This window comes from Rhinatrema bivittatum, chromosome 4, assembly GCF_901001135.1.
Source record: "Rhinatrema bivittatum chromosome 4, aRhiBiv1.1, whole genome shotgun sequence".
NCBI classification, from domain to species: Eukaryota; Metazoa; Chordata; class Amphibia; order Gymnophiona; family Rhinatrematidae; genus Rhinatrema; species Rhinatrema bivittatum.
The window spans coordinates 98,285,838-98,310,885 of NC_042618.1; the positions used below are offsets into that span (position 1 = coordinate 98,285,838).

Consider the following 25,048-nt stretch of genomic DNA (forward strand, 5'->3'; position numbering starts at 1 on the left):
TTACTCACCTCCGTGGCTGCTCCCCCAAAGCTGCTCCTTCGACCCCTCTCTGCTCTACAGGACTCAGTAAAGTTTAAAAAAAATAAAATAAAATAAAACTGAGTGAGACTTCCTCTGTGGTTTCGAGCTGAAGTAAGGAGTCGGGTTGGGACAGCCAGCCTTGCAGGCACTCCGGGGTGTTTGGCAGCCCTTCGGCCCCCTTTCCCTCTACTCCCTGGGCTCCGGGTTGCTCTGAAGGGACGGGGTAAGTGTTTTCTTCGCCGGCCAGTTTTTGGCGCGGCTCACCGCGCTTGGCAGCGCAACCCGTTGCAACGGGCCTGTCGGCATTTTTTTCTATATTTTTTCCGTTCCTCCCCTCAACTCCTGGGCCGCGTGGCTGCACGTTTTTTTCAAGGGGCCCTCGCTTTCTCTCCACGCTCTGTCAGGCATGTGGGCGCGAAGACAGAAGTTAGGTTTTTTTTTTCCCTCCCTTATCCTTCCTAGGGATGGAGAGTTTGTCGGGCCCTGGGCCCTTCCCCCGGGACGGGGGGTCTTCATGCCGAGGCTCAAGGGAGGAGGGATCCCCTCCAGTCTTAGCCCTTGTGGCGGAGGACTGAGTGAACCGGCTCCCCAGGATCCCATTCCGGCAGATGGAGACCCAGGGGTTTTCGCCGGAGTTTGTCTTGTTAATGCACCAGGCTTTCCTGGCTAGAAAGCAGGCGGGCTTCAGGAGGCAAATTCAGTCAGTGGGTCTTTCCGAGCCGCCGTTTAAAGAAGGGTCGACTCGAGGAACAGCAGGCCCGCGGGGGAAGTGATGGTCCCCAGGGGCCGCAGACCCCTCCCCCACCCTCCGGAGTTCTGGATCCGGGTTCGGCTCAGGTTCCGGATTTGGTTCCTGATCTTGGGGACCCTGATCAAGATGCTGCAGATGATGATTTGCCACCCACAGAAGGGGATGATCCCAGCGTGGTCCGCCTTTTTAAGTGGGAGGAACTATGACCCCTTATTCCCCAGGTGTTGGAAGTTCTGGGGCTTAAGATCTCTCAGGAAGAATCAGACAGTGATGGGGTTAATCTGGTTCTTGACAGAATTCGGGGGCCCACTTCGTCCTTTCCACTGCCTAAAAAGGTTCGCAAGCTGGTGACCCGCGAGTGGGACGCACCGGACGCGGGGCTCAAGGTGGGCAGAGCTATGGCCAAGCTCTATCCTCTTTCAACAGATGTCTTGGATCTTCTGAAAATTCCGAAGGTGGATGCGGAGGTTTCGGCTGTGACAAAGAAGACCACTATTCCGGTAGCGAGTGCTGCCGCTTTAAAAGATATGCAGGACCGTAAGCTGGAAATCCAATTGGAGAGTCTTTGAAGTGGCTGCATTGAGTCTTCGGGCCACGATCTGTGCCAGCCTCATGCAGAGGGCATGTTTGTGCTGGGTTCAGGCCTCTAACACCACTACAGGAGCTGGCAGTGGTGCCACCTTGGAGGGCGCTCATTTGGAGGCAGGCATCGCATATATAGCAGATGCGCTTTATGACCTAGTGAGAACTTCAGCACGCAGCATGGTTTCTGTAGTGGCTGCGCGCCGACTGCTGTGGCTGCCCAATTGGTCAGTGGATTTGTCTTCAAAATCTCAGCTGTGTAACCTCCTGTTTAAGGGTAAGCTCCTGTTCGGTGAGGAACTGGAGCAGTTGGTAAAGCTACTCGGAGAATCTAAGGGGCATAAGTTGCTAGAAGGTAAAAGGCCCACCAGAAAGGTGTTTCCTTCGCGGCCGCATTTTTGGGATTCATGCAGAGTTTGTTCCGGCAGGTATTCCTCGCCTTCCACGTCTAAACAGACCTCAGGACGGCAACAGTCCTTTTGAGGGTGTCGTCATCCCGACCGGGATTCTGGACACCTCAGGACAGGAGGTAGTAAACCCTCCCAATGAAGCCACGAGTCCCCATTCCGTCGTCGAAGCTGTTGGGGGCAGATTGTCCAGCTTTTACACAGAATGGGCAAGGATCACCTCAGACCGTTGGGTCCTGGAGGTGATCAGAGAAGGCTACGCTCTAGAGTTTTCACGTCCCATGCAGGAGGTGTTCGTGGAGTCCCTCGTGGCCTCGCGCCACAAGCAGGAAGCGGTACGGGAGACCCTGCAGCGTCTGATCCAGCTACAGGCCATTGTCCCGGTTCCGGAGGCAGAAGAGGGTCAGGGACATTACTCGGTTTACTTTGTGGTTCCCAAAAAGGAGGGCATGTTTCGTCCCATCCTAGACCTACAGATGGTGAACCGTTGTCTACGAATCTCTCGTTTTCGCATGGAAACCCTGCGAACAGTACTGGCTGCTGTTTGAACGGGGGAGTTCCTTGCGTCCCTGGATCTTATGGAGGCTTATCTGCATATTCCGATACGGCTATGTCACCAGAGGTTTCTACGCTTCAAAGTCTTGGGACAACACTTTCAGTTTCAGGCCCTTCCATTTGGTCTGGTGACTGCTCCTCGAACTTTCACCAACGTCATGGTGGTGGTAGCAGCCTTCCTTCGCAAGCAGGGGATCCTGGTCCATCCATACCTGGACGACTGGCTGATTCGCGCCAAGACCAGGGAGGACTGCGAAAGATCGGTTCGCATGGTGATGTTCACCTTGAGATTGCTCGGATGGGTCATCAATCTTCAGAAGAGTCACCTGAAACCCACCCAAGTGCTGACCTATTTGGGAGCCCGTTTCGATACCTTGCGAGGCAGAGTCTTTCTGGCGTCGGACCGGGTAGCCAGGTTGCAGAGCCAGATGCAGGCGCTTCTTCTCAGACAAACACCCACTGTGTGGCATCATCTGCAAGTGCTGGGATCCATGGCGTCCACCTTAGACTTGGTTCCGTGGGCGTTCGACAACTTACGTCCGCTACAGTGTGCGCTGTTGTCACAGTGGAGTTCGGTGTTGGAGCAGTTCCACCTACCCTTGTCTCTGCTTCCAGAGTCCAAAGCCAGTCTGTCATGGTGGCTTTCGCGTGACAATCTGGCGAAGGGGGTGGATTTGAACCCACCGAATTGGCTGATAGTCTCCACCGATGCGAGTCTGTCAGGTTGGGGAGCTGTGTACGACACCAGATCCACCCAAGGGCTTTGGTCTCCAACAGAGGGCTCGTGGTCCATCAATCGTCTCGAGACAAGAGCGGTACGTCTTGCCCTACAAGCGTTTCTACCCTGGATTCAGGGACGCATGGTTCGAGTGTTCTCCGACGATGTGACGACGGTGGCCTACATCAACTGACAGGGTGGGACGAGAAGTCCCGCAGTGGCGCTCGAAGCATGTCTTCTGTTCGCTTGGGCGGAGCATCATCTCGGGGGAATTGCCGCGTCACAGGAGTGGACAACGTGAAGGTGGATTTTCTCAGCAGACGACAACTCAACCTGGGAAAGTGGGAACTGTCTCCCGAAGCATGGAACTGCATTTGTGCCAGATGGGGAGGTCCCACAGTTGGATCTGATGGCAACACGGGAGAATGCGAAGACAGAATGCTTCTTCAGCCGTCGAAAAGAACAAGGCTCAGTTGGTCTTGACACTCTGGTGTGCCCCTGGCCAACGGGGATTCTGTTGTATGCCTTTCCCTCCTGTCCTCTCATCAGTCGGCTTCTCCGTCACATAGAACTCCACCCTGGAAGGGTGGTGCTGGTGGCTCCAGAGTGGCCACACCGCCCATGGTTCGCGGATCTGATTCGCTTGACCCTAGAGGGTCCTTTGCAGCTGGCTCATCTACCGCATCTACTTCGTCAAGGTCCCATCTTTTCGGATTGGGAGGATTGTTTCTCTATCGTGGCTTGGCTTTTGAGAGGCGACGTTTACGATTGAGTGGTTATTCTGAACAAGTTATTTCCACTCTATTGCAGGGAAGACATCCGTCCACTTCCCTGGCCTATGTGAGGGTATGGAGGCTCTTTGAGACCTGTTGTCATCAGCGCTCTTGCGATCCTTTAATGGTCGATGTCTCTCTGGTACTGGATTTTCTGCAACAGAGGCTCAAGAAGGGTTTGGTGTTCAATTCTCTTCGGGTCCAGGTAGGGGCCTTGGGAGCCTTGCGGGGAAAGTTTGCCGGTGGTTCGCTTGCAGCACACCCTGACATTGTTAGATTTCTCAAGGGGGTCAAACATTTACGACCTCCCGTCCGTGCGGTGTGTCCAGATTGGAGTTTAAATCTTGTATTGCGTGTACTCTATGGTGCTCCTTTCGAACCTCTACGCACCGCTTCCATGAAAGATCTAACCTTGAAGACTGTGTTCTTGGTGGCCATTTGCTCGGTGCGTCGGATTTCTGAATTGCAGGCGCTGTCATGCCATGACCCTTTTTTGCTGATTCACAACGATAGGGGTGACGTTACGCCCGGTTCCTTCCTTTGTTCCTAAGGTGGTTTCGGCCTTTCATGTTAATCAGACAGTGGAGCTTCCAGGGTTCCCGCAGGGTTCCAGGGGGTTGCCTCAGGACAAGGATCTTCTTTTGGATGCGTGTCGGGTCATATTGCGTTATCTAAAGGTTACCAATGACTTCAGACGCTCCGATCATTTGTTCATTCTTTTCAGGAGTGCAAAGAAAGGGGACAAGGCGTCTAAAGCGACTATTTCTCGATGGATTAAAGAGACTATTACTTCAGCATACTTGGTCCGCGGCCGCCAAGTGCCTTTGGGTCTCCAAGCTCATTCCACCAGGGCTCAGGCTACTTCCTGGGCGGAGTGTCAGTTGCTATCACTCAGGAGATCTGCCGGGCGGTGGTGTGGTCCTCTTTGCACACATTTACTAAGCATTATCGCTTGGACGTTAAGGCCTCTGAGGCGTCTTTCGGTGCAAGTGTTCTACGCACGGGTCTTTCGGGTTCCTGCCCAGTGTAGGGTGGCTTGGGTACATCCCACTTCTCTGGACTGATCCTTGTATGTATAAGGAAAAGAAAATTGGTTCTTACCTGCTAATTTTCGTTCCTATAGTACCAAGGATCAGTCCAGAGGCCCACGCCTTACTTCAGTTACCGAAAGACTGTGTTGGCTATAATTTGCCTAGTTTTTCATAGAGCTCCTTTTTTCCAGATTACGATTGTTGGAGCAGTTTTTTTTCTAACAGTTTATTTACTCATGTTGTTTCCTTGGGGCGAAGTGGGGGGACAGTGGTTTTTGGTCGCCCCTTCGCCTGTTAGTATTGGTTGTTTGACTTGGGTACAGGTCAATACTGAGGGACTGCAGGTGGCACTCTCGTTATGTAGCAGTGCCCAAAGTTGTAATTGTTCTCTGACTCCACCTGCTGGTAGGGATACACAACCCACTTCTCTGGACTGATCCTTGGTACTATAGGAACGAAAATTAGTAGGTAAGAACCAATTTTCTTTTGTTGTACGTTAGGTTATCTGCAAAGAAAGATAATTGCCGGTAATTTTTGTGAGTGAACACCACTACTTAAGAGGTGAAATGAAAACATGCAGAATGTCATATATCCCCCAAAGGCCAGAATGCTGAACAATGGGCCTTATGATTGAAAAGTTTTGCCCTGTTTTGTGCCTTAAAAATAATTAATAATAATTATGTCAGTCTCCAGTGTGCTAATGAGGAGCTCTGTGCTCAGAATCCAAGCCCATTTATTGTTCAGCAAGGTGAAAGTTCATCCAAAGATTCTCCTCCTAATGAAAAGTAGTACTTGGAACTAACACTGAGATTGCAGCTGGCAATAAAAATAAGTTGTCATGATCCCCTTTTTGTTCAAAGCTTTCTTCATTCTATTAGTGTTTAAAATATTTTAAAAATACCTATTTTCCTCTTTCCATTATGAATCAAAATAACAATAGAATATAATGGCAGATTGATAGCCAGGCACATGTAGCCTGCCTGCCCATTACCCCTATTGTTTCAATATGCTTTGTATCGTACTTTTTTTTTTTTTTTTTTCTTGGTAAATCACTTTGGATTGTACTTTAGTACAAGGAGGGTGGTCTGGACACATAAATTAACATAACATAAGTAGATTACAAGCCAGTCTATTCACTGCTACTGACACTGTTGCCCACAGAGGCAGAGCAGTCTGTGAGCTCACACAGCTCCCTACTTCCCAGAATGTAAAGGGCTTTCTGACAACATTATTTGACTGCTAATGCACATTGGATATTCATAGCAATGGAAAAAAGCCCTTTCCAAAGTAATTCAGTAACTTTCAAAACTTTTAAGCACCAAACAGATTAACATGCCTAAAACTAGTTGTATTAAAAATTAATGGAAGCCTTCTGGCATCATAATAGAAGCAGAACATAACTTGAAGGTTGAAATAAGGAGGAAAACCAACAGAATGACGTGGGTGATTACATTTTGTGCAAGAATAAGGTTACAAAAGCATACAAAATCAGCAGAAACTTTGCAATGACTGTGGTGTTCCAGAAGCCTTTGGGATCTGGGAAGACTTTAGTCAAGGTTATGTGAAAGATCGTTGATAGATTACAAGATCACATAGCGGTGACTGATTTTGAAATTTCTTCAGGATATCGATGTGTGGGGGAGTGGTTCTGTCTAAAGGTTGCCAGTTTTTGGAATAATGTACCAGATATTTAGGTTTTATTGTTTGAAGCACTAGCTGTTCTGACTGGATTGTTCATTTTACATTCTGAGAATGTGCCTCTCTGGAGCTGTTGTAAGAGATTGCAGTCCAAATATCTGTTATTCCTTAGGCCAACATGCAGAGACATTGGGGGGAGGTGTTGTCTTTGCAACATGTATTAAGGCAGGATGAAATAAGGAGCGCTCAGCAGAGCACACAGTGTTATTTGCAATTATGCACTCATTTTTGTACATAAACTTTTCTTCCAATGCAGCAAAGAGTTTTGCGCACAAAAAGCGTGTTTAGAAATGTACACGCTGCTTAGAGCTATTACATGAAAATCCCATGCAAATGAAAATGTTAGCTATTACCCTCCATTTCAGAGAGATGCGCTGGCTTAACTTCTATTGCCTTAATGCTGGAAATTTTACTCCTTGGCTGAGGTGGACAGCACTAGTTCTAGTCTATAAGCAGAAGCAAGAGTTCCTGTAGTCAGTATTTTATTTGTAGAAAATATGCTTTGTGTACAAGAAGCATGTTTTCTGCATATAAAATATAATTTATTTGTAGAAAACATGACTTGTGCACATAACATGTATGCACATTTAGGGGTCGATTTTAAGACCCGCAGGTGTGCGTCCATGTGCGCACGGTTCCCGGCACGCGCATGTTATAAAATCCGATGGCCTCGTGCACATGCATGCTGGATTTTAAAATCTGCACTTGCATGTGCGGGCGGCCCGCAATGTGTGTGCCCCGGGGGGGGGGGGAATTTTAGGAAAATGCATGCATCTACGCAATCAGGCCTTCCCCAGTTCCCTCCCAGTCCGTTCCAATTAAGTAGCGGACTGGGAGGGAACTTTCCTATCCTTGACCCTACCCTTCCTACCTCTTTCCCTCTCGTCTCCTCCCCGACCCCAACCTAGCCCTAACCTTTTTTTTTTTTTTTTTTTTAATACTTACTGCTCCCTGAGAACAGAAATAATAGCATTGTCCTGGCCCGCCTCTTTTGCAGGCCTTGGCACTTCGGCACGTAACAGAGGTTATGTGTGTGGCCGGGCCCGTTCTAAAATGCGCACGGTGCGCACAAGACCCAGCCACACGCATAATCCCCATTTGTTTTACGTGTGTGGCCCTTTTAAAATCTGGCCGAAGTTGTCTTTCTGTGTGCCAAGCCTTTGCACATATTTTCTGGTGTGTGCACATGTTTTTTTTAACTTCCATTGTGTTAGCATATCATTTGTTTACTGCATTAGGTGTTTAAAAAAAATTACTTTGTGCTTAAATTGGGTGCTGAATTTTTGCACACTTTTAACACAGCTAATTACATTGTCCTTTAGCCACATAGACCCAATTACATGTGGTGTCTGAGGGCAGAGGATCACAGAAAAAGTAAACAAAATGGGGAATGAAAGCAGACACCTTGTCTAAATGTTAATGTACTTTATGAAGCCTTTGATCTCTCTCTTGTTACTGATTTTCCCACACCCACATCCAGTGCTGTCCCCCATCTCCCATTACTCACTCTCACACAATTCCTTGCTTGATTGTTTACTGTCCAATGCTCCTGACAACGTGGACTCCACACAACTTTTAGTTACTGTAAGCCATGCAGTGCCTGTACTCCTGCATCTCTTGGCAGTCATCGTGAGAACAGTATTGCAGTAAGGGTACCGCATGGCTCAAATTTCCTGAAAGCTGCACAGGGCCATGAATCAGCAGTTGGATACTGAGGCATACATGCAGAGAGGTTTGCTGTACATTTTTTAATTAGAGACAGTCCAAGTTGGATGCTTCAACTTCTTAGCTTCTAGAGCTTTCAGAAGCTCTGCTGAGCCACGTGTAGAATTGTACTGTTGCAGGCATCATGCAGGGACCCTCTCAGTTCCTTTATTCACAGGAGGCTAGTTTGTTCAGGATTCTCTGAGGTAATTTTTAATTTCCAGAAAAACCTCCCTTCTGCTTTTTATCCATGTGGGGGACCCTCTTATCGAGATATTTTCGTCTCCTCATCTTTCTAGTTTGGTTTGTCTACCTTTCCAACTTTTCTTTATTTTTCTGCGTTGCATCGGCACTGGTACTTATGCATGAATTGGCATTGTGTGTTTTGTTCAGCATTGAATTGTTTGATTTTGCATTGGCTGTTTTTTATCCAGTGTCCTCCAAACAGAAGACCACAGTCTTTCTAAGTTCCCCAAGCACAATTGCATTGTCGGTCACATGACAAATGTGTGTTCCTTGGGTACAATTGCAATGTCTTGAGAAGATGCACGTGTGAGGACATAACTCCCAGAGGCTTAGGAGTGAGTGCCGAGGTGGTGACCTGGATTACAAATTGGTTGACGGACAGAAGACAATATGTGATGGTAAATGGTACTTTCTCTGAAGAGAGAGCGGTTTTAAGTGGTGTACCGCAAGGATCGGTGTTGGGACCGGTCCTGTTCAATATCTTTGTGAGCGACATTGTGGACTGGATAGAAGGTAAGGTTTGTCTTTTTGCGGACAACACTAAGATCTGCAACAGAGTGGACACGCCGGAAGGAGTGGAGAGAATGAGACGGGATTTAAGGAAACTGGAAGAGTGGTCGAAGATATGGCAGCTGAGATTCAATGCCAAGAAGTGCAAAGTCATGCATATGGGGAGTGGAAATCCGAATGGTATTTGATGGGGGGGGAAAGGCTGATGTGCACGGAGCAGGAGAGGGACCTTGGGGTGATAGTGTCTAATGATATGAAGTCTGCGAAACAATGCGACAAGGCGATAGCAAAAGCCAGAAGAATGCTGGGCTGCATAGAGAGAGAGGAATATCGAGTAAGAAAAGGGAAGTGATTATCCCCTTGTACAGGTCCTTGGTGAGGCCTCATCTGGAGTACTGTGTTCAGTTCTGGAGACCGTATCTACAAAAAGACAAAGACAAGATGGAAGCGGTACAGAGAAGGGCGACCAGGAAGGTGGAGGATCTTCATCGGATGACGTACGAGGAGAGATTGAAGAATCTAAATATGTACACCCTGGAGGAAAGGAGGAGCAGAGGTGATATGATACAGACTTTCAGATACTTGAAATGTTTTAATGATCCAAAGACAACAACAAACCTTTTCCGTGGGAAAAAAATCAGCAGAACCAGGGGTCACGATTTGAAGCTCCAGGGAGGAAGATTCAGAACCAATGTCAGGAAGTATTTCTTCACGGAGAGGGTGGTGGATGCCTGGAATGCCCTTCCGGAGGATGTGGTGAAGACCACAACTGTGAAGGACTTCAAAGGGGCATGGGATAAACACTGTGGATCCATAAAGTCAAGAGGCCGCCAATGAAGAGTGGGTGACTCGCCAGAATGATGGCTACTGCCTGGAGACAATACCCTTATTCAATAAACATATACATGCTTACTGTGACTCCAACATCGCTCTAAGCTTCAACAGCAAGAGGAAACGTGGAAAAAAGGATTTGCACTCACAAAGAGGGGAGTAGCTGGCTTGTTACGGCGGTTACTACCCCAAACCAAATGTGCCTGATACTTCACTTTCGATGCATATCCAGCATGGCTCTCTGCTTCAACGGCATGGGAGAAGACTGATACATCACGCATTTCCAGCATAGCTCTCTGCTTCAACGGCAGGAGAGAAGAAAAACTGATTCTTCACGCATATCCAGCATAGCTCTCTGCTTCAATGGCAGGGGAGAAAAAAAAACCTGATACTTCACGCATATCCAGCATAGCTCCCTGCTTCAACGGCAGGGGAGAAGAAAAACAACCAATAAGGGCTGTATAACATAGTCTGGGTAAAACAAGCATGGCTGTAGCTTGCTTATTGCGGTGGTTACTACCCCTACTATCCCTAACTAATCAAGCTAGATATTTCACTTGGATGCAGCTCCATCACTGCTCTCTACGTTAATGGTGGGGGTGGAAGGGAAATAGAACCAAGAGCTAAGAGAAACAGATAAGTATGAGAGAAAAGATGTGTGAAGCTTGCTGGGCAGACTGGATGGGCCGTTTGGTCTTCTTCTGCTGTCATTTCTATGTTTCTATGTAAAATGAAGGATATTCCCTTCAACAGTATTGGTATTGAGGGATACCAATGCAGTGCATTTAAGCAAAAGCAAAGGAGAACTGACATTGATCCTCATTAATGCACAGTAATGAGAGCATGGAGAAGTTAACAGCAGCCATTTGTCCTCCCAGACATCCCCACAGAGAAGGCTCTACACTTTTGAGAGAATCTGGAAGAATGTGACAGCCTATGTTCCTGTTTATACCACAGATCAGTTCAATCAAGTGGGCTTTGCATCTCTACCAGCAGATGGAGGCAGAGAATAAAAACTTTTTAGGCACTGTTACTTAACCAAGAGTGCCACCTGCAGTCCCTCAGTATTTCTCTGTCTCCATCAGATGGTAGATGTGCAAACTTGCAGTCTGAGAGAAATTAGAAATGAAAAAAAAAATAGTAAAGCAAGGATAAAAGACTTATTTGAAGAGCTCCCTGAGGTGTTGGGTACCTTCGTGGGCCGTTCCTCAGGTGGAGCCAGGCAAGCGGGGGATTGGTAATCCCTGTCTGGTCTTTGCCTGCAACATCCAGAAGAACTGATAGCCAGTGGTGTGGTTCCCTCTGTCCTTCCGTGGTCTCCTCCCCAGAGCCTTTGCCGGATCAGGGAAGTATTCTTTTTCTATTCAAAAAGAATTGTGCCTTTAAAAATATATTAAAAAAAAAAAATAATAAAATGAGGCCTGACTTGCAGGCAAGGCCTGTTGGTGGTGGGAGGCTTCAGCTGGAGCTGGAAGCACCGTGGGGAGTGAGATTTTCAGGTTCTCCTCAGCCCCTGGGTCCAGAGCAGTTTGAGGAGGGTGATTCACAATGGCAGTTGAGCTCTTGCTGTCACTCATCTTGGTGGGCCTCATCAACTGCGCAGCACTGCAATGGAGCTATATGCGCTGCTAAGAAGGATCCGGCCTCTCTCCATGGGGGACCTGGCAAATCGTGCTGCTCGTGGCACGGCCTCCTTAATTCAGCCGTGATCTGCTCTGATTGTGCCTGGGGGGGAGGGGGGGGGGAAGAGAACCTCTGGGGCAGAAAGCAGGAGGAAAGCTCTCAGGTCAGGCCTGCTCCAGCAGTCCCTGAGGATATGCAGCTAAGGTGGCTGTGAGGCGCACAATAGGAAGCAGGTGGCTTCTGTAGTGCCCAGGGTGGAATGAAGAGTCTATTGTTGGCTTAGGAGGTTCAGGAACGTCTTTCCTGAGTGGAACTTCATCTAGCAGCATTAGCAGCTTCCCACATGGCAGGTGTGGACAATGTGCAGGTGGACTATCTCAGCAGGCAACAGCTTGACCTGGGGGAATGGGAGCTGTCAGTGGAGGCCTTTGACCTCATTTAGTGCAGGTGGGGCGATCACCAGTCCGGTTTCATGGCAACACAGAAGAATGCCAAGGTGAACAGGTTTTTCAGCTGCCGGAGGGAATTTGACTCCACAGGAATCATTGCCCTTGTTCAGCAGTGGCCAGTGAGACTTCTGTGTGTCGTGTCCCCCCCCCCCCCCCCCCCCCATGGCCGCTCATAGGTCGAGCTTTGCGGCACATCGAGCAACATCCGGGAAGAGTGATCCTGGTAGTGCTGGAGTGGCTGCACCGTCCGTGTTTTGCGGATCTAGTTCAGCTGGCAGTAGATGGTCCCGTCTGGTTAAGCCATCTGAGGGGAGTGCTGCATCAGGGACCCATCTTTTTGGAACAGGTGGATTGCTTTTGTCTAGCGGCCTGCTTTTGAGAGGTGACATTTACACTTGAAGGGATATTCAGAGCCGGGGATTACTACTCTTCTTCAGGCTAGAAGATCCTTTACTACTTTGGCGTATATCAGAGTTTGAATAGTGTTTGAGTCCTGCTGTGGGTTCCATGTCTCTGATCCTTTGCAGGCGAACATTGCTCAGGTCTTGGCCTTTTTGCAAGATGGCTTTTCAAAGGGGTTTAGACTATAATTCTCTGAGTCTAGGTTGTAACCTTGTGTTTCAGAGGGAGGTTGCAGGGATGACCCTTAGCGTCTCATCCGGACATAGTGCATTTTCGTCCTCCAGTCCATAGTTTTTGTCCGTCTTGGAATCTTAATTTGGTTCCTCGAGTATTGTGTGGACCTCCCTTTGAACCTTTGAGAAGTGCTTCTTTGAAGGATCTTACCCTGACGATAATGTTCCTGGTGGTGATTTGTTCGGCGAGACGAATTTCAGAGCTTCAAGCCTTATCATGCAACGATCCTTTTTTGCAATTTCCGATGGGAGTTTCATTTCATGCGGTGCCTTTCTTTTTGCTCAAGGTCTTGTTGGCTTTTCATCTTAACCAGACAGTGGAATTACTGGGCTTTCCACACCTGACATCTGATTCTCCCCATGCAAGGGAGCTTCACTTTTTGGATATGCATCAGGTTCTCTAATGATATCTCAATGTGACAAATGGATTTCAGAAGTCGGACCATTTCTTTCTGTTGTTCAGTGGACCAAAGAAGAGTTGCAAAGTGGCTAAGAGCACGATTGCATGGTGGTTAAAGGAGGCAATTGTTTCGGCCTATGTTCGTAAAGATTGGTCAATCCCTGAGGGATTATGAGCACATTCTACTAGGGCACAGGCAGCCTCCTGGTCAATTAGTTTTTCCACAGGAGATTTGTCGAGCAGTGACTTGATTGTCTTTGCACACTTTTACTAAACATTACTGTTTGGATGTCAGGGGCCCAGAGGAGGTCTCATTTGGTGAAAGTGTACTGCATGCAAGATTTTCGGGATCCCTCCCAGTGTAGAGGGGCTTGGGTACATCCCACTTTTCTGGACTGATCTGGGGTATGAACAGAAAAGTTTTTGGTTCTTACCTGCTAATTTTCATTCCTGGAATACCAAAGATCAGTCCAGACTCCCATCCCTTTATTATTTTGAAAGAGCTTTTCTGCTTCTGGATGCTATTGGTGATGCAGAACTTAAATTAGTGCTGTAGAATTGTGAACGAGATTGTACATAGTTCTCAGTTATTTTGAGATTGGAATTTTTTCCTAGCCCTTAGTTGAGGGTTCAGTTTTGTTGGGGGTTCCAACTTATTTCTCAGCTTGCTCTAGAGGGAGAAATCCTTGGAGTTTGGGAAGTAGTCATCATGGCTTGGGTACAGGTCAGTACTGAGGGACTGTAGGTGGCACTCTCGGTTAAGTAGCAGTGCCTGAAAAGTTTTTTTATTCTCTACCTCCATCTGCTGGTAGGGATGCAAAAACCCACTTGTCTGGACTGATCTGTGGTATTCCAGGAATGAAAATTAGCAGGTAAGAACCAATTTTCCTATATACTTCAGGTGACCCAGGAACATGTGACTTCTCTTCATGCCTCCTGTCATATTTTGACAACCAAAATTAGAAAAACTGGTAAGATTATGTGATAGAATTACAAACAATATATCAAAAAGGAATCACATACAATAACGTGAATATAATAGGACGGGTTCACCCTCATAAATGAGTGGCTATACATGTACACCCAGAACGTGATTTAGAACAAAAGGGACTTTTCACACAAAAAAAGAAAAATTGGGACACCCTATGATTGTAATGAGTGTTGCACAAACAAGACAAGTGCATAAGAAATTTGAAACACCTTCTGGGTGTATATGTATAGCCACTCATTTATGAGGGTTAACCCGTCCTATTATATTCATGTTGTTGAATGTGATTCCTTTTTTATATATATCCTGTCATATTTTGGCATTGGTAATTTTTGAGGAAGAACTTGGCAAGATCAGGAAATATTAGAATGTCAATTGGCTTAATTCAGTGTACCAGCAATGACATTGATGCAGACTGACATTCAGCCTATCCTGGAAGCTCTCTGTGCACTTGAGGCTGCGGCATTGCTATTGATGCTGCCCACGCCATTGTTTATCTCCAAAATCATAAAGGGGTTGGGACAGCTCTTCTATAAGGAACAGTTAAAGAGGTTGTAGTTCTTCAATTTGGAGAAGAGATAGCTGAGGAGGGAGATATGATAGAGGTCTATAAAACCATGAATGGAAAAGAACGAGTAAAATGAAACTGGAATAGCCTCTTGTCTTTCAAAAACTACAAAGACAAGGGGACACTCCATGAAGTTACTAAATGGCATGTTTAAAACAGTATATTTTTCACTCAATGCACAATTAAGCTTTGAAATTCATTGTCGGAGGGTATGATAAAAGCAGTTAACCTAACTGGGTTTAAAAAAAAAAGTTTGTACAAGTTCCTGGAGTAAAAGTCCATAAACTGCTTTTAATCAAGTAGACTTGGGGGAAAGCCACTGCTTATCCCTGGATATAATCAGCATGGAATCTATCTACTGTATGAGATCCTGCCAGGTACTTGTGACCTGGATTGGACACTGTTGGAAACAGGATACTGGGCTTGATGGACCCTTGGTCTAACCCAGTATGGTGCGGGAGAGCAGGCGCTCCATGTTGAGTGCCCGTTCTCCCGACTTGCACCCAGGCACCTCTCCTGGGGGTGTGATTCTCTATTTAAATGAGGCAGCACGCTAATAAGGAGGAGCTAGGGACAATAGCGCGACCCTAGCACCTCCTTATTAGCGGTAGAGGTGGCTGTCAGCGGGTCCGACAACCAATGCTCAGTTTTATTGGTGTCAAGTTTTCAAACCTGCTGACAGCCACGGGTTAGGAAAATGGATGCCAGTAAAATTAAGTGTCCATTTTTCTCACTGGCGTTAGATTTTTTTTTTTTTTTTTAAATTTTTGCTTCCTCCGACTTAATATCGCTATTAAGTTGGAATGTGTACAGAAAAGCAATATTTTCTGCTTTTCTGTATGCTTTTCCGGGTTGCTTAGATTTTAACACCTGCCCTTGGGTAGGTGTTAATTTCTGAGAGTAAAATGTGTGGTTTGGCAGTACATTTTACTTTCAGTATCCCAGGCGACTACTAATAGGCTTATCAACGTCGAAAACGCACAGCCAAATGGGTGCTAAACAGTGCACTTGGCCTGTTTATGTGGTTTAGGATATTAAACTAAAACAAACTTAAAATTTGAAATTGCCAAGCTTGTTTAGTATTGTATTGGCATTCATTCATTGTTAGTAATGAATTTTTAGAAATCTTGAAAATTTTCCACTAAAAAAAAAAGCATGGGAATTTTCCATACCAGGTCTGTGTGTGTGACCCAATCTGTGATATACCATGACCCAGTCACAACCCCAAGTTAGAAAAATACTGTTCCAGTATAGCGCCTCTAAGAAACTCATTTGATTTTTGCTGCAGGAACCTTCAGAAGCTGAGTCTTTTTGGGGACATATCCATTCTGCAACAAAATGGAAGTTTATCAAATGCTTACCTCACCAAGGTGGACCCAGGTGGCAAGACAATTAAGCAGTAAGTACTTTTATATGTAATTACCAAATGGCCTGTGCACAAGAATTAAAGCAGAGAGCAACAGTTCAGTTCCAGACAGTGTGTTACTATGGCTTTCATGTTTGAGAATGAGAACATTTAATTGTTACATGTGTATTGACATGACATAAGAGAAAATGCTCTTGCTGGTTCAGATTAGAATTGATCACTTTATCTGACTGCTGTGATTCTGTTTTGTATATTTTGCTGTTTATGCAGCCTTCTACACACATTTTAGAACTCTGTCCAATGAATGATGTCCTACAAGTACAGTAGGAAGTACTTAGAATCATCTCCTCCTCCAGTTTTTGCAGTCCCTAGAACTGAAGCAACACACTGCTGTGAATACTGGAGTGGTGCTCTGATGCCTTTTGTTTTTTATTTTTCCTTTTTGTTTGATTTATATTCTATTTTAGCACCGTGGATTTTGATGTGTGATATGTGTGTTTTTATTGTTGTACACTTCTCTGGCTAGGATTTCCTGAGAATGAGGTATATGAGAATTTGGAAATGAAATAAATAAGTCAAATAAATAGCAGACTTGGGGAATAATACCTGCCATGTTCTGAGAGTTCCTGTAGAGCCACGACTCATTACGAGTTCTACAGCTTACTAAAACTTTCTGTAGAGTATTAATAGGCTGTGATACCTTTCAAAGAACAATTTGAAGTCTTAAACTCATGGTCAACATCTTTTTCTTGATCTTTAGAAGGTATTACAACCTTCTAAGACTTCAGTTTTCTCCAGGAACAATTTTGATACTAGAACTGCACTATTTTAGATTTTAAGAACATAAGAAAATGCCATACTGGGTCAGACCAAGGGTCCATCAAGCCCAGCATCCTGCTTCCAACAGTGGCCAATCCAGGCCACAATAACCTGGCAAGTACCCAAAAACTAAGTCTATTCCATGCTACCATTGCTAATGGCAGTGGCTATTCTCTAGGTCAGCGGTTCTCAACCGGTGTGTCGCGACACCCTAGTGTGTCACCAAGCACCGGCTGCTGTCGCGTCCTCGGGGTCTCTCCCGCTGCTCTTTCTTCCCTGCTGCCGTTGCGCTGGGCTATCAACACGTTCAAGCCCAGTGGGAACGGCAGCAGTGCTAAAAAAAAGCTGTGGCACTTGTGGCTGGGCCTTTTCTTCTTCCCGTACCTGCTCCCCCACCCCCCATGACCCGGAACAGGAAGTGAAACGTGGTGCGCTGGAAGGAGAAAGAGCCGTGCTGCGTGGAAAAGTAGCAGCGGCAGCTGCAGCATCGGGCCCCGAGCTATTGCAGCAGCCGGTAATCGGGAAAGGAGAGAGCAGCTTGAGCCTCCTGCGGCCGATGGGATTCTTCTTGCGGGGGCTGGAGGAGGAGGCCGCTGCAGCTCCCATTTGTGCTCGGGGCGGGGAAGAGGAAGTGAGTGAGAGAAAGAAGCAGCCAGCCTGCGTGTGATTGAGAGCAAGTGTGTGAGTGAGAGAAACTGGTCAGAGAGCTGATGTGTATGTGAGAGAATGAAAGTGACTGCTCAGGGAGGTGACTGATGTGTGTGTGAGAGAGAGAAAAAGCATTGAAGTGAGAAATCTGGGTATGTGAGAAAGCATAGGCGTAAGAAGCCTGCTGTTGGGGGGGGGGGGGATGTGTGTGAAAGAAAGCATGGGAGTGAGAAGCCTGATTATGTGAGAGAGCATTGGAGTGGGAAGTCTGTGTGTGTGTGTGCATGCATGAGAGAGAGAGACTGGTTGGTAAGGTGACGGTGTGTGTGTGAGAGAAAGAGACTGGTGTGTGTGAATGTAAGAGAAAGAATGTGATTCAGGGAATGAGAAGCCTGTGCACGTGGAGAGCGAGCATGGAAATGAGAGAGAGACTGGTGTGTGTGTGTGTAACAGAGAAAGTGATTATGGGAATGAGAAGCCTGTGCATGTGAAGAGAGTGAGCATGGGAGTGAGAAATCTGGGTGTATGTGAGACACAGCATGGGAGTGAGAAGCCTGTTTCTCACAGGACAAGCAGGATGGTTGTCCTCACAAATGGGTGACATCGAGGATGGAGCCCACCACGGAAAACTTCTGTCAAAGTTTAAACAGAACTTTGACTGGCCCCTACTGGGCATGCCCAGCAAGGCACTGACCCTGCAGCCAGCAGGGGTCTCCCTTCAGTCTTCTTTTTTCCGCGCAGCAGTTGCCACGCGGTGAAAGGAGCTCTCTTACCACGTTCCTGACAGGAATTCGGTTTTTTTCTTTCCGAAGAAAATTTGCCCCTCAGGGGTCTCCCTTCGACCAAGTTTTGTCACCTCCGCGAAAGCCGGTAAGTTTTTTGCCGATTTTCATCGACTGCCGTCGATTTTGGCCCTAGAGGCCTGTTGGCACTTACCAATCCCGCGGCTAAATTTGGCCCTAGGCCATGGCGACGGGGTTCCGTCGTTGTCCGGATTGCACCCGGACTATGTCAATCACAGATCCCCATCGGGTCTGTGTTCTATGTTTGGGAAGTGAGCATGATGTCCTGACTTGCACTAAATGTGCCCTAATGACACCTAAGGGTCGTAAAGCCAGGATGGAAAAGATGGGGCTCCTCTTCCATGCACCCACCCCAACGCCATCGATAGCATCGACGTCATCGGAACCGGCACCGTCGAAGTTGCACCACCATCGTCAACCCTCCGGTGACCGTCCTCCACCGATGACTTCTCGGCCGTCGACTCCTGTCCCCTCCCCGGATGGGCGAGGAGATCGGAAGGATAAGCATCGCCATCGACGGCACAAGTCTCGGCCCGTCGAGGATCCACAACCATCGACCTCTGAACAGGCCGAGCCACCGACGAAAAAGCCTCGGTCAGACCTGGCACCGTCCACGTCTCGTTCGCAGGCACCGAGGAAACCCTCACCCTCCCGGGGTGCGGGGGCCGTGATCCCACCGGTTACGGTGGTACTTCCGGCCCTGCCTCAGCCTCCCTCTCCCGTCGAGCCGGGTATGGTTACCCCTGGTCTCCGGGCAGAACTGGACCGGCTGGTCCAGGAGGCCATCGAGAATGCGATGCGAAGATTCCAGCCTCCACCGGCACCGATTCCGGCACCGCCTCAGGCACCGACCTCAGCACCGACTCTGCCACCGAGGAGGGAACCGACCACCGAGCCTCTAGTGGAAGCGTTGGCACCGATACTAAATCGTATGGAGGCACTCATGCGCGCCCTTCCATCGGTGATTCCAGTAGCACCGACTACACCATCATCTCCGGAAGGACATTCATCGACAGGAGAAACACCGTTCCGGATTCCCCCGTCCGGTGTCGTTCCATCGGTGCCTTCACATACCTTTCCACCGATTTATCCTTCGGCTCCATCGATTCCAAGATCGGCACCGATTCCATCGGTACCCCCGAAGCCCTCGATGCCGTTCACAGTTCCGCTTGCAGCACCGATTCCATCGATGCCTTTGGATCCTCTACCAGGTCCTTCAGGACTGCAAGCCCTACATGATCCTTATGATACCTGGGGTGATGATACATCTTCAGATACAGATTTACCATCCCCACCATCTCCTACAGAGAGTAGAAAACGATCTCCTCCTGAAGATCTCTCCTTTATAAATTTTGTAAAGGAGATGTCAGAAATTGTGCCTTTTCAGCTGCAATCTGAGACCGATGACAGGCACCAAATGATGGAGCTGCTCCAATTTCTGGATGCCCCAAAAATCATCGCTTCCATCCCCATTCACCAGGTATTTCTGGATCTTTTAAAGAAAAACTGGGAATCACCTTCATCTGTGTCACCAGTTAATAAAAAAGCTGACTCAACATACCTCGTTCAGTCAGCACCAGGATTTCAGAAGTCTCAACTGGATCATCGCTCTGTTGTAGTTGAGTCTGCGCAAAAGAAGGCCAAGCGCCTAAAACCACACTCTTCCACTCCCCCTATCAAGGACAACAAATTCCTTGATAGTGTGGGAAGGAAAGTGTATCATGGGGCTATGTTGATATCTCGCATAGCTTCATACCAACTTTATATGACTCAATACAACAGAGCTATCCTTAAACAGATGCAGGACTACGCTGACACATTACCGGACCAATACCAGCCACAGCTTCAAGCCCTCCTTCACAAAGGATTTGAAGCTGGGAAGCACGAGATCAGAACGGCCTACGATATCTTCGATGCTTCCACGAAAGTCTCAGCTACTGCCATCTCAGCCAGACGTTGGGCTTGGTTAAAATCATCCAACCTTCGCCCAGAGGTCCAGGATCGTCTAGCCGATTTACCCTGCTTGGGGGACAATCTGTTCGGAGAACAGATTCAACAGATTGTGGCGGAATTGAAGGATCACCACGAGACGTTGAAACAACTTTCGTCTGTTCCATCTGAGGTATCCTCCAAACCACCACCTAAGAAGGACTCTAAAAAGTCATTCTTTCGGCCACGTCGTTATTACCCTCCGTCGACTAGGCCTCGTGCGGCTCGATCCTCCACCAGACCTCAGCTACGCCAACCTCGGAAACAAAGACCTGCTGTAGCCCCACCTCCCGGGCCTGCGGCAGGCCTTTGACTTCCCGATACGGAGCACATGCCATATCCCACTCCCCCACATCCCTGTAGGGGGTCGTCTGTGCCACTTTTTACAGCATTGGATACGGATTACCTCAGACCAGTGGGTGCTGGCAATTATCGCACAGGGTTACCACCTCAATTTCATAACTCTTCCGACAGACTCCCCGCCTCTTCAAGCATGGAGTCTATCCAGCCACTTGACTCAATTACAACAGGAAGTATCCCTTCTTTTGCAATCAAATGCTATAGAACCTGTCCCTCCCTCTCAACGAGGCAAGGGATTTTACTCCAGGTACTTCCTAATTCCAAAAAAGTCAGGAGGGCTACGTCCAATTTTGGACCTTCGGGCCCTCAACAAGTACCTTCAAAAAGAAAAGTTCAAGATGGTAACCCTGGGCACGTTACTCCCTCTGCTGCAAAACGGGGATTGGCTATGCTCCCTCGACCTCAAGGAAGCTTATACCCATATTGCGATAACACAATCCCATCGCAAATATCTGCGGTTTCTAGTAGGCCGCGACCATTATCAATACCGAGTACTACCTTTCGGTCTGGCATCTGCTCCACGAGTCTTCACCAAATGCCTCGTAGTTGTAGCAGCATTCCTCAGGAAGGAAGGTGTCCACGTATACCCCTATCTGGACGATTGGCTAATCAGGGCCTCCACCCCTCAGATTGCCCGGTCCTCCCTACAATTGACAATCAACACACTCCTTTCCTTAGGGTTTCTTGTCAATTACGAGAAATCTTGCTTCGTCCCATCTCAAACCTTATCTTTCATTGGGGCAGACTTGGACACCTTACAGGCAAAGGCCTACCTTCCGCTTCAACGGGTCCAAACTCTCATGTCCCTAGCTCACCAGCTCCAGTCTCAAGACACGGCCACGGCTCGCCAGTTCCTCATTCTCCTAGGACACATGGCATCCTCGATTCAAGTCACTCCCATGACCCGACTAGCCATGAGAGTAACACAATGGACTCTACGACACCAATGGATTCAAGCTTTTCAGCCTCTGTCCTCCATAGTCACAGTCACACAAGCGCTGCGCCTATCCTTAACCTGGTGGACGACTCAGGTCAACCTCCTTCAGGGCTTACCCTTTCTTCCACCGGATCCGCAAGTAATCCTAACCACCGACGCTTCTCACATCGGTTGGGGAGCCCATGTGGACAACTTTCAAACCCAAGGGTTATGGTCCAACGAGGAAGCCGAACACCAGATCAATTTCCTGGAACTTCGAGCAATCCGCTATGCGCTCCGCACTTTCAAAGATCATCTCTTTCATCAGATAATCTTAATCCAGACGGACAACCAAGTGGCCATGTGGTACATAAACAAGCAGGGAGGCACAGGCTCCTTCCTTCTGTGTCAGGAAGCTGCGCAGATCTGGGCGGAAGCCCTCTCCCACTCCATATACCTCAGGGCCACTTACCTGCCGGGAGTAGACAATGTATTGGCAGACCGGCTGAGCCGTGTCTTCCGACCGCACGAGTGGTCACTCGATCCTCTGATAGCGACCTCTCTGTTTCACAAGTGGGGTTCTCCCCGCATAGACCTCTTTGCGTCCCCTCAGAACCACAAAGTGGACGATTACTGCTCTCTCATTCGGAGCCAGCACTCTCGGCCGAGGGATGCATTCTCCCTCAAGTGGACAACCGGTCTGCTCTATGCATTCCCTCCACTTCCTCTTGTGTCAAAGACTCTCGTGAAGCTACGCCAGGACGGAGGAACCATGATCCTGATAGCACCTTACTGGCCACGCCAAGTATGGTTTCCAATACTCCAGGATCTCTCCATCCGCAGGCACATTCCTCTGGGAAAGGACCCGCATCTGCTCACTCAAAACGACGGATGCCTCCTCCATCCCAACCTCCAAGCCTTGTCCCTGACGGCATGGATGTTGAAAGGTTAGTCCTTCAGCCTTTCAACCTTTCAGATTCCGTTTCTCGAGTCCTGATAGCTTCACGAAAGCCTTCCACAAGAAAGTCTTACTCATACAAATGGAAAAGGTACACATCATGGTGCACTTCTCAGTCCCTTGATCCCCTTTCCTGTCCAATCTCCAAATTCTTGGACTATTTATGGCATCTCTCTGAATCAGGTCTTAAAACCTCTTCCATTAGGATGCATGTCAGTGCGGTAGCCGCCTTCCATAAAGGTGTACAGGGTGTCCCTATTTCAGTACAACCCCTAGTAACACGTTTTCTTAAAGGCTTGCTCCATCTGAAGCCACCCTTACGGCCTCCGGCCCCATCCTGGGACCTTAATCTGGTTCTTGGTCGTCTAATGAAACCTCCTTTCGAACCTCTGCACTCCTGTGAGTTAAAGTATCTCACATGGAAAGTGTTATTCCTTTTGGCTATCACTTCAGCTCGCAGGGTTAGTGAATTACAGGCCCTAGTTACCTATCCGCCTTACACTAAGCTCCTGCAGGACCGGGCGGTACTCCGCACTCACCCTAAATTTTTACCTAAGGTAGTTTCTGAGTTTCATATTAATCAATCCATCATACTACCTATCTTTTTTCCCAGGCCCCACTCCAACTCTGGAGAACAGACCCTGCATACCCTAGACTGTAAACGGGCTCTAGCCTTTTACCTAGACCGTACAGTTTCTCACAGGAAGAGCACTCAATTATTCGTCTCTTTCCATCCTAACAAGTTAGGACAACCTGTGGGTAAGCAGGCTCTTTCCTCCTGGTTGGCGGACTGCATTGCTTTCTGCTATGAGCAAGCGGGCATCCCTTTTCAAGACCGTGTCAAAGCACACTCTGTGAGGGCCATGGCTACGTCAGTGGCACACCTTCGATCGGTGCCGCTTCCTGACATCTGCAAGGCTGCAACCTGGAGTTCTCTCCATACCTTTGCAGCCCACTATTGTTTGGACAAAGCTGGAAGACAGGACTCCATCTTCGGCCAATCTGTCTTGCGTAACCTTTTTCCAACGTGATGTACCAACACCCTTCCACCTTCCCGGTAGGGTGCGGATGCCCTTTACCAAATTCCACCCCAGTTGTAGTGCCTGTTGCACGTCGTTGGGTGCATTTGGTGCAAGTCAGGACATCCTCAGCTCGGTACTCACCCATTTGTGAGGACAACCATCCTGCTTGTCCTGTGAGAAAGCAAATGTTGCTTACCTGATGTAACAGGTGTTCTCACAGGACAGCAGGATGTTAGTCCTCACGAAACCCGCCCGCCACCCCGCGGTGTTAGGTTTGTTTTGTTTTTACTTTCTAGGCACTGCCTGTAGCTTTGAACATCAGACTGAAGGGAGACCCCTGCTGGCTGCAGGGTCAGTGCCTTGCTGGGCATGCCCAGTAGGGGCCAGTCAAAGTTCTGTTTAAACTTTGACAGAAGTTTTCCGTGGTGGGCTCCATCCTCGATGTCACCCATTTGTGAGGACTAACATCCTGCTGTCCTGTGAGAACACCTGTTACATCAGGTAAGCAACATTTGCTATATCTGAAAGAACATGGGAGTGGGAAGCCTGTGTGTGTGTATGCATGAGAGAGATCAGGTGACTGGTGAGTGTTTGTGTGTGTGTGTGTGTGTGTGTGAGAGAAAGAAAGTGATTATGGGAATGAGAAGCCTGTGCATGTGGAGAGAACAAGCATGGGAGTGAGAGACTGGTGAGTGTGTGTGAGACAGAGAAAGTGATTATGAGAGTGAGAAGCCCGTATATGTAAGTAGAACATGTAAGTGGGAAGCCTGTGTGTGTGTGTGGCATGAGAGAAAACTGTTCAGGAAGGTGACTGGTGTGTGAGTCAAAGACTGTTTGGGAGATGATTGGTGTGTGAGAGACAGAAACTGGTCATGGGGGCATGACTGGTATGGTGCGTGTGTGTGTGAGAGACATGGGCATTAAGGAAGAGGACCATGAGTATAGAGCTTAGCCTCTACTGCTGCTTCTGCTGTGTGCTACGGCCTGCAGGGAAGAGAAGTAGGAGAGCTGCTGGAGGGGGTAAGTAAAGGTGGCTTTTTAAGTTTATTTTTCTTGATTGACTGCCATTTTAATTATTTATTATGTGATGTGTCTGCATTTTTTGAAATATTTTATTGGTGTTTGGAGAATGTTTAATAGTTTTTATGAGTTTTTAATTGTTGGATGTTGTTCTGTTCATAGTTGTTGTGAAACATTTATTCTGCTTATTAGTAGGGATGCAAATCGTTTTTTGACGATTTAAAATATCGTCCGATATATTTTAAATCGTCAAAAATCGTTAGAGCCACGATACAATAACAATTTCCCCGATTTATTGTCAAAAAATCGTAAATCGGGGGAAGGGGGAGGGCGGGAAAACCGGCACTCTAAAACAACCCTAAAACTCACCCCGACCCTTTAAAATAAATCCCCCACCCTCCCGAACCCCCCCAAAATGCCTTAAATTACCTGGGGTCCAGAGGAAGGGTCCCGGTGTGATCTTTTACTCTCGGACCTCCGTGCGTTGTAGAAATGGCGCCGGCGCTACCTTTGACCTGTCATATGACAGGTCAAAGGTAGCGCCGGCGCCATTTTGTTTTTTGTCCCCCGACGTCAGGAGCGTAGGAGATCGCTCCCGGACCCCCGCTGGACCCCCAGGGACTTTTGGCTAGCTTGGGGGGGCCTCCTGACCCCCAC

The 25,048-nt window shown here is 47.9% G+C and overlaps 1 protein-coding gene across 1 annotated transcript in view; it reads left to right on the forward strand.

The window, feature by feature from the left end:
* The window catches only part of FBXO33 (F-box protein 33), a 77,700-nt gene that overhangs the window by 16,636 nt on the left and 36,016 nt on the right, over positions 1-25,048 (forward strand). The window contains exon 2 of the mRNA XM_029598486.1: positions 15,779-15,889. Coding sequence (XP_029454346.1) covers positions 15,779-15,889 — 111 coding nt within the window. The remainder of the gene's footprint in view (positions 1-15,778; positions 15,890-25,048) is intronic.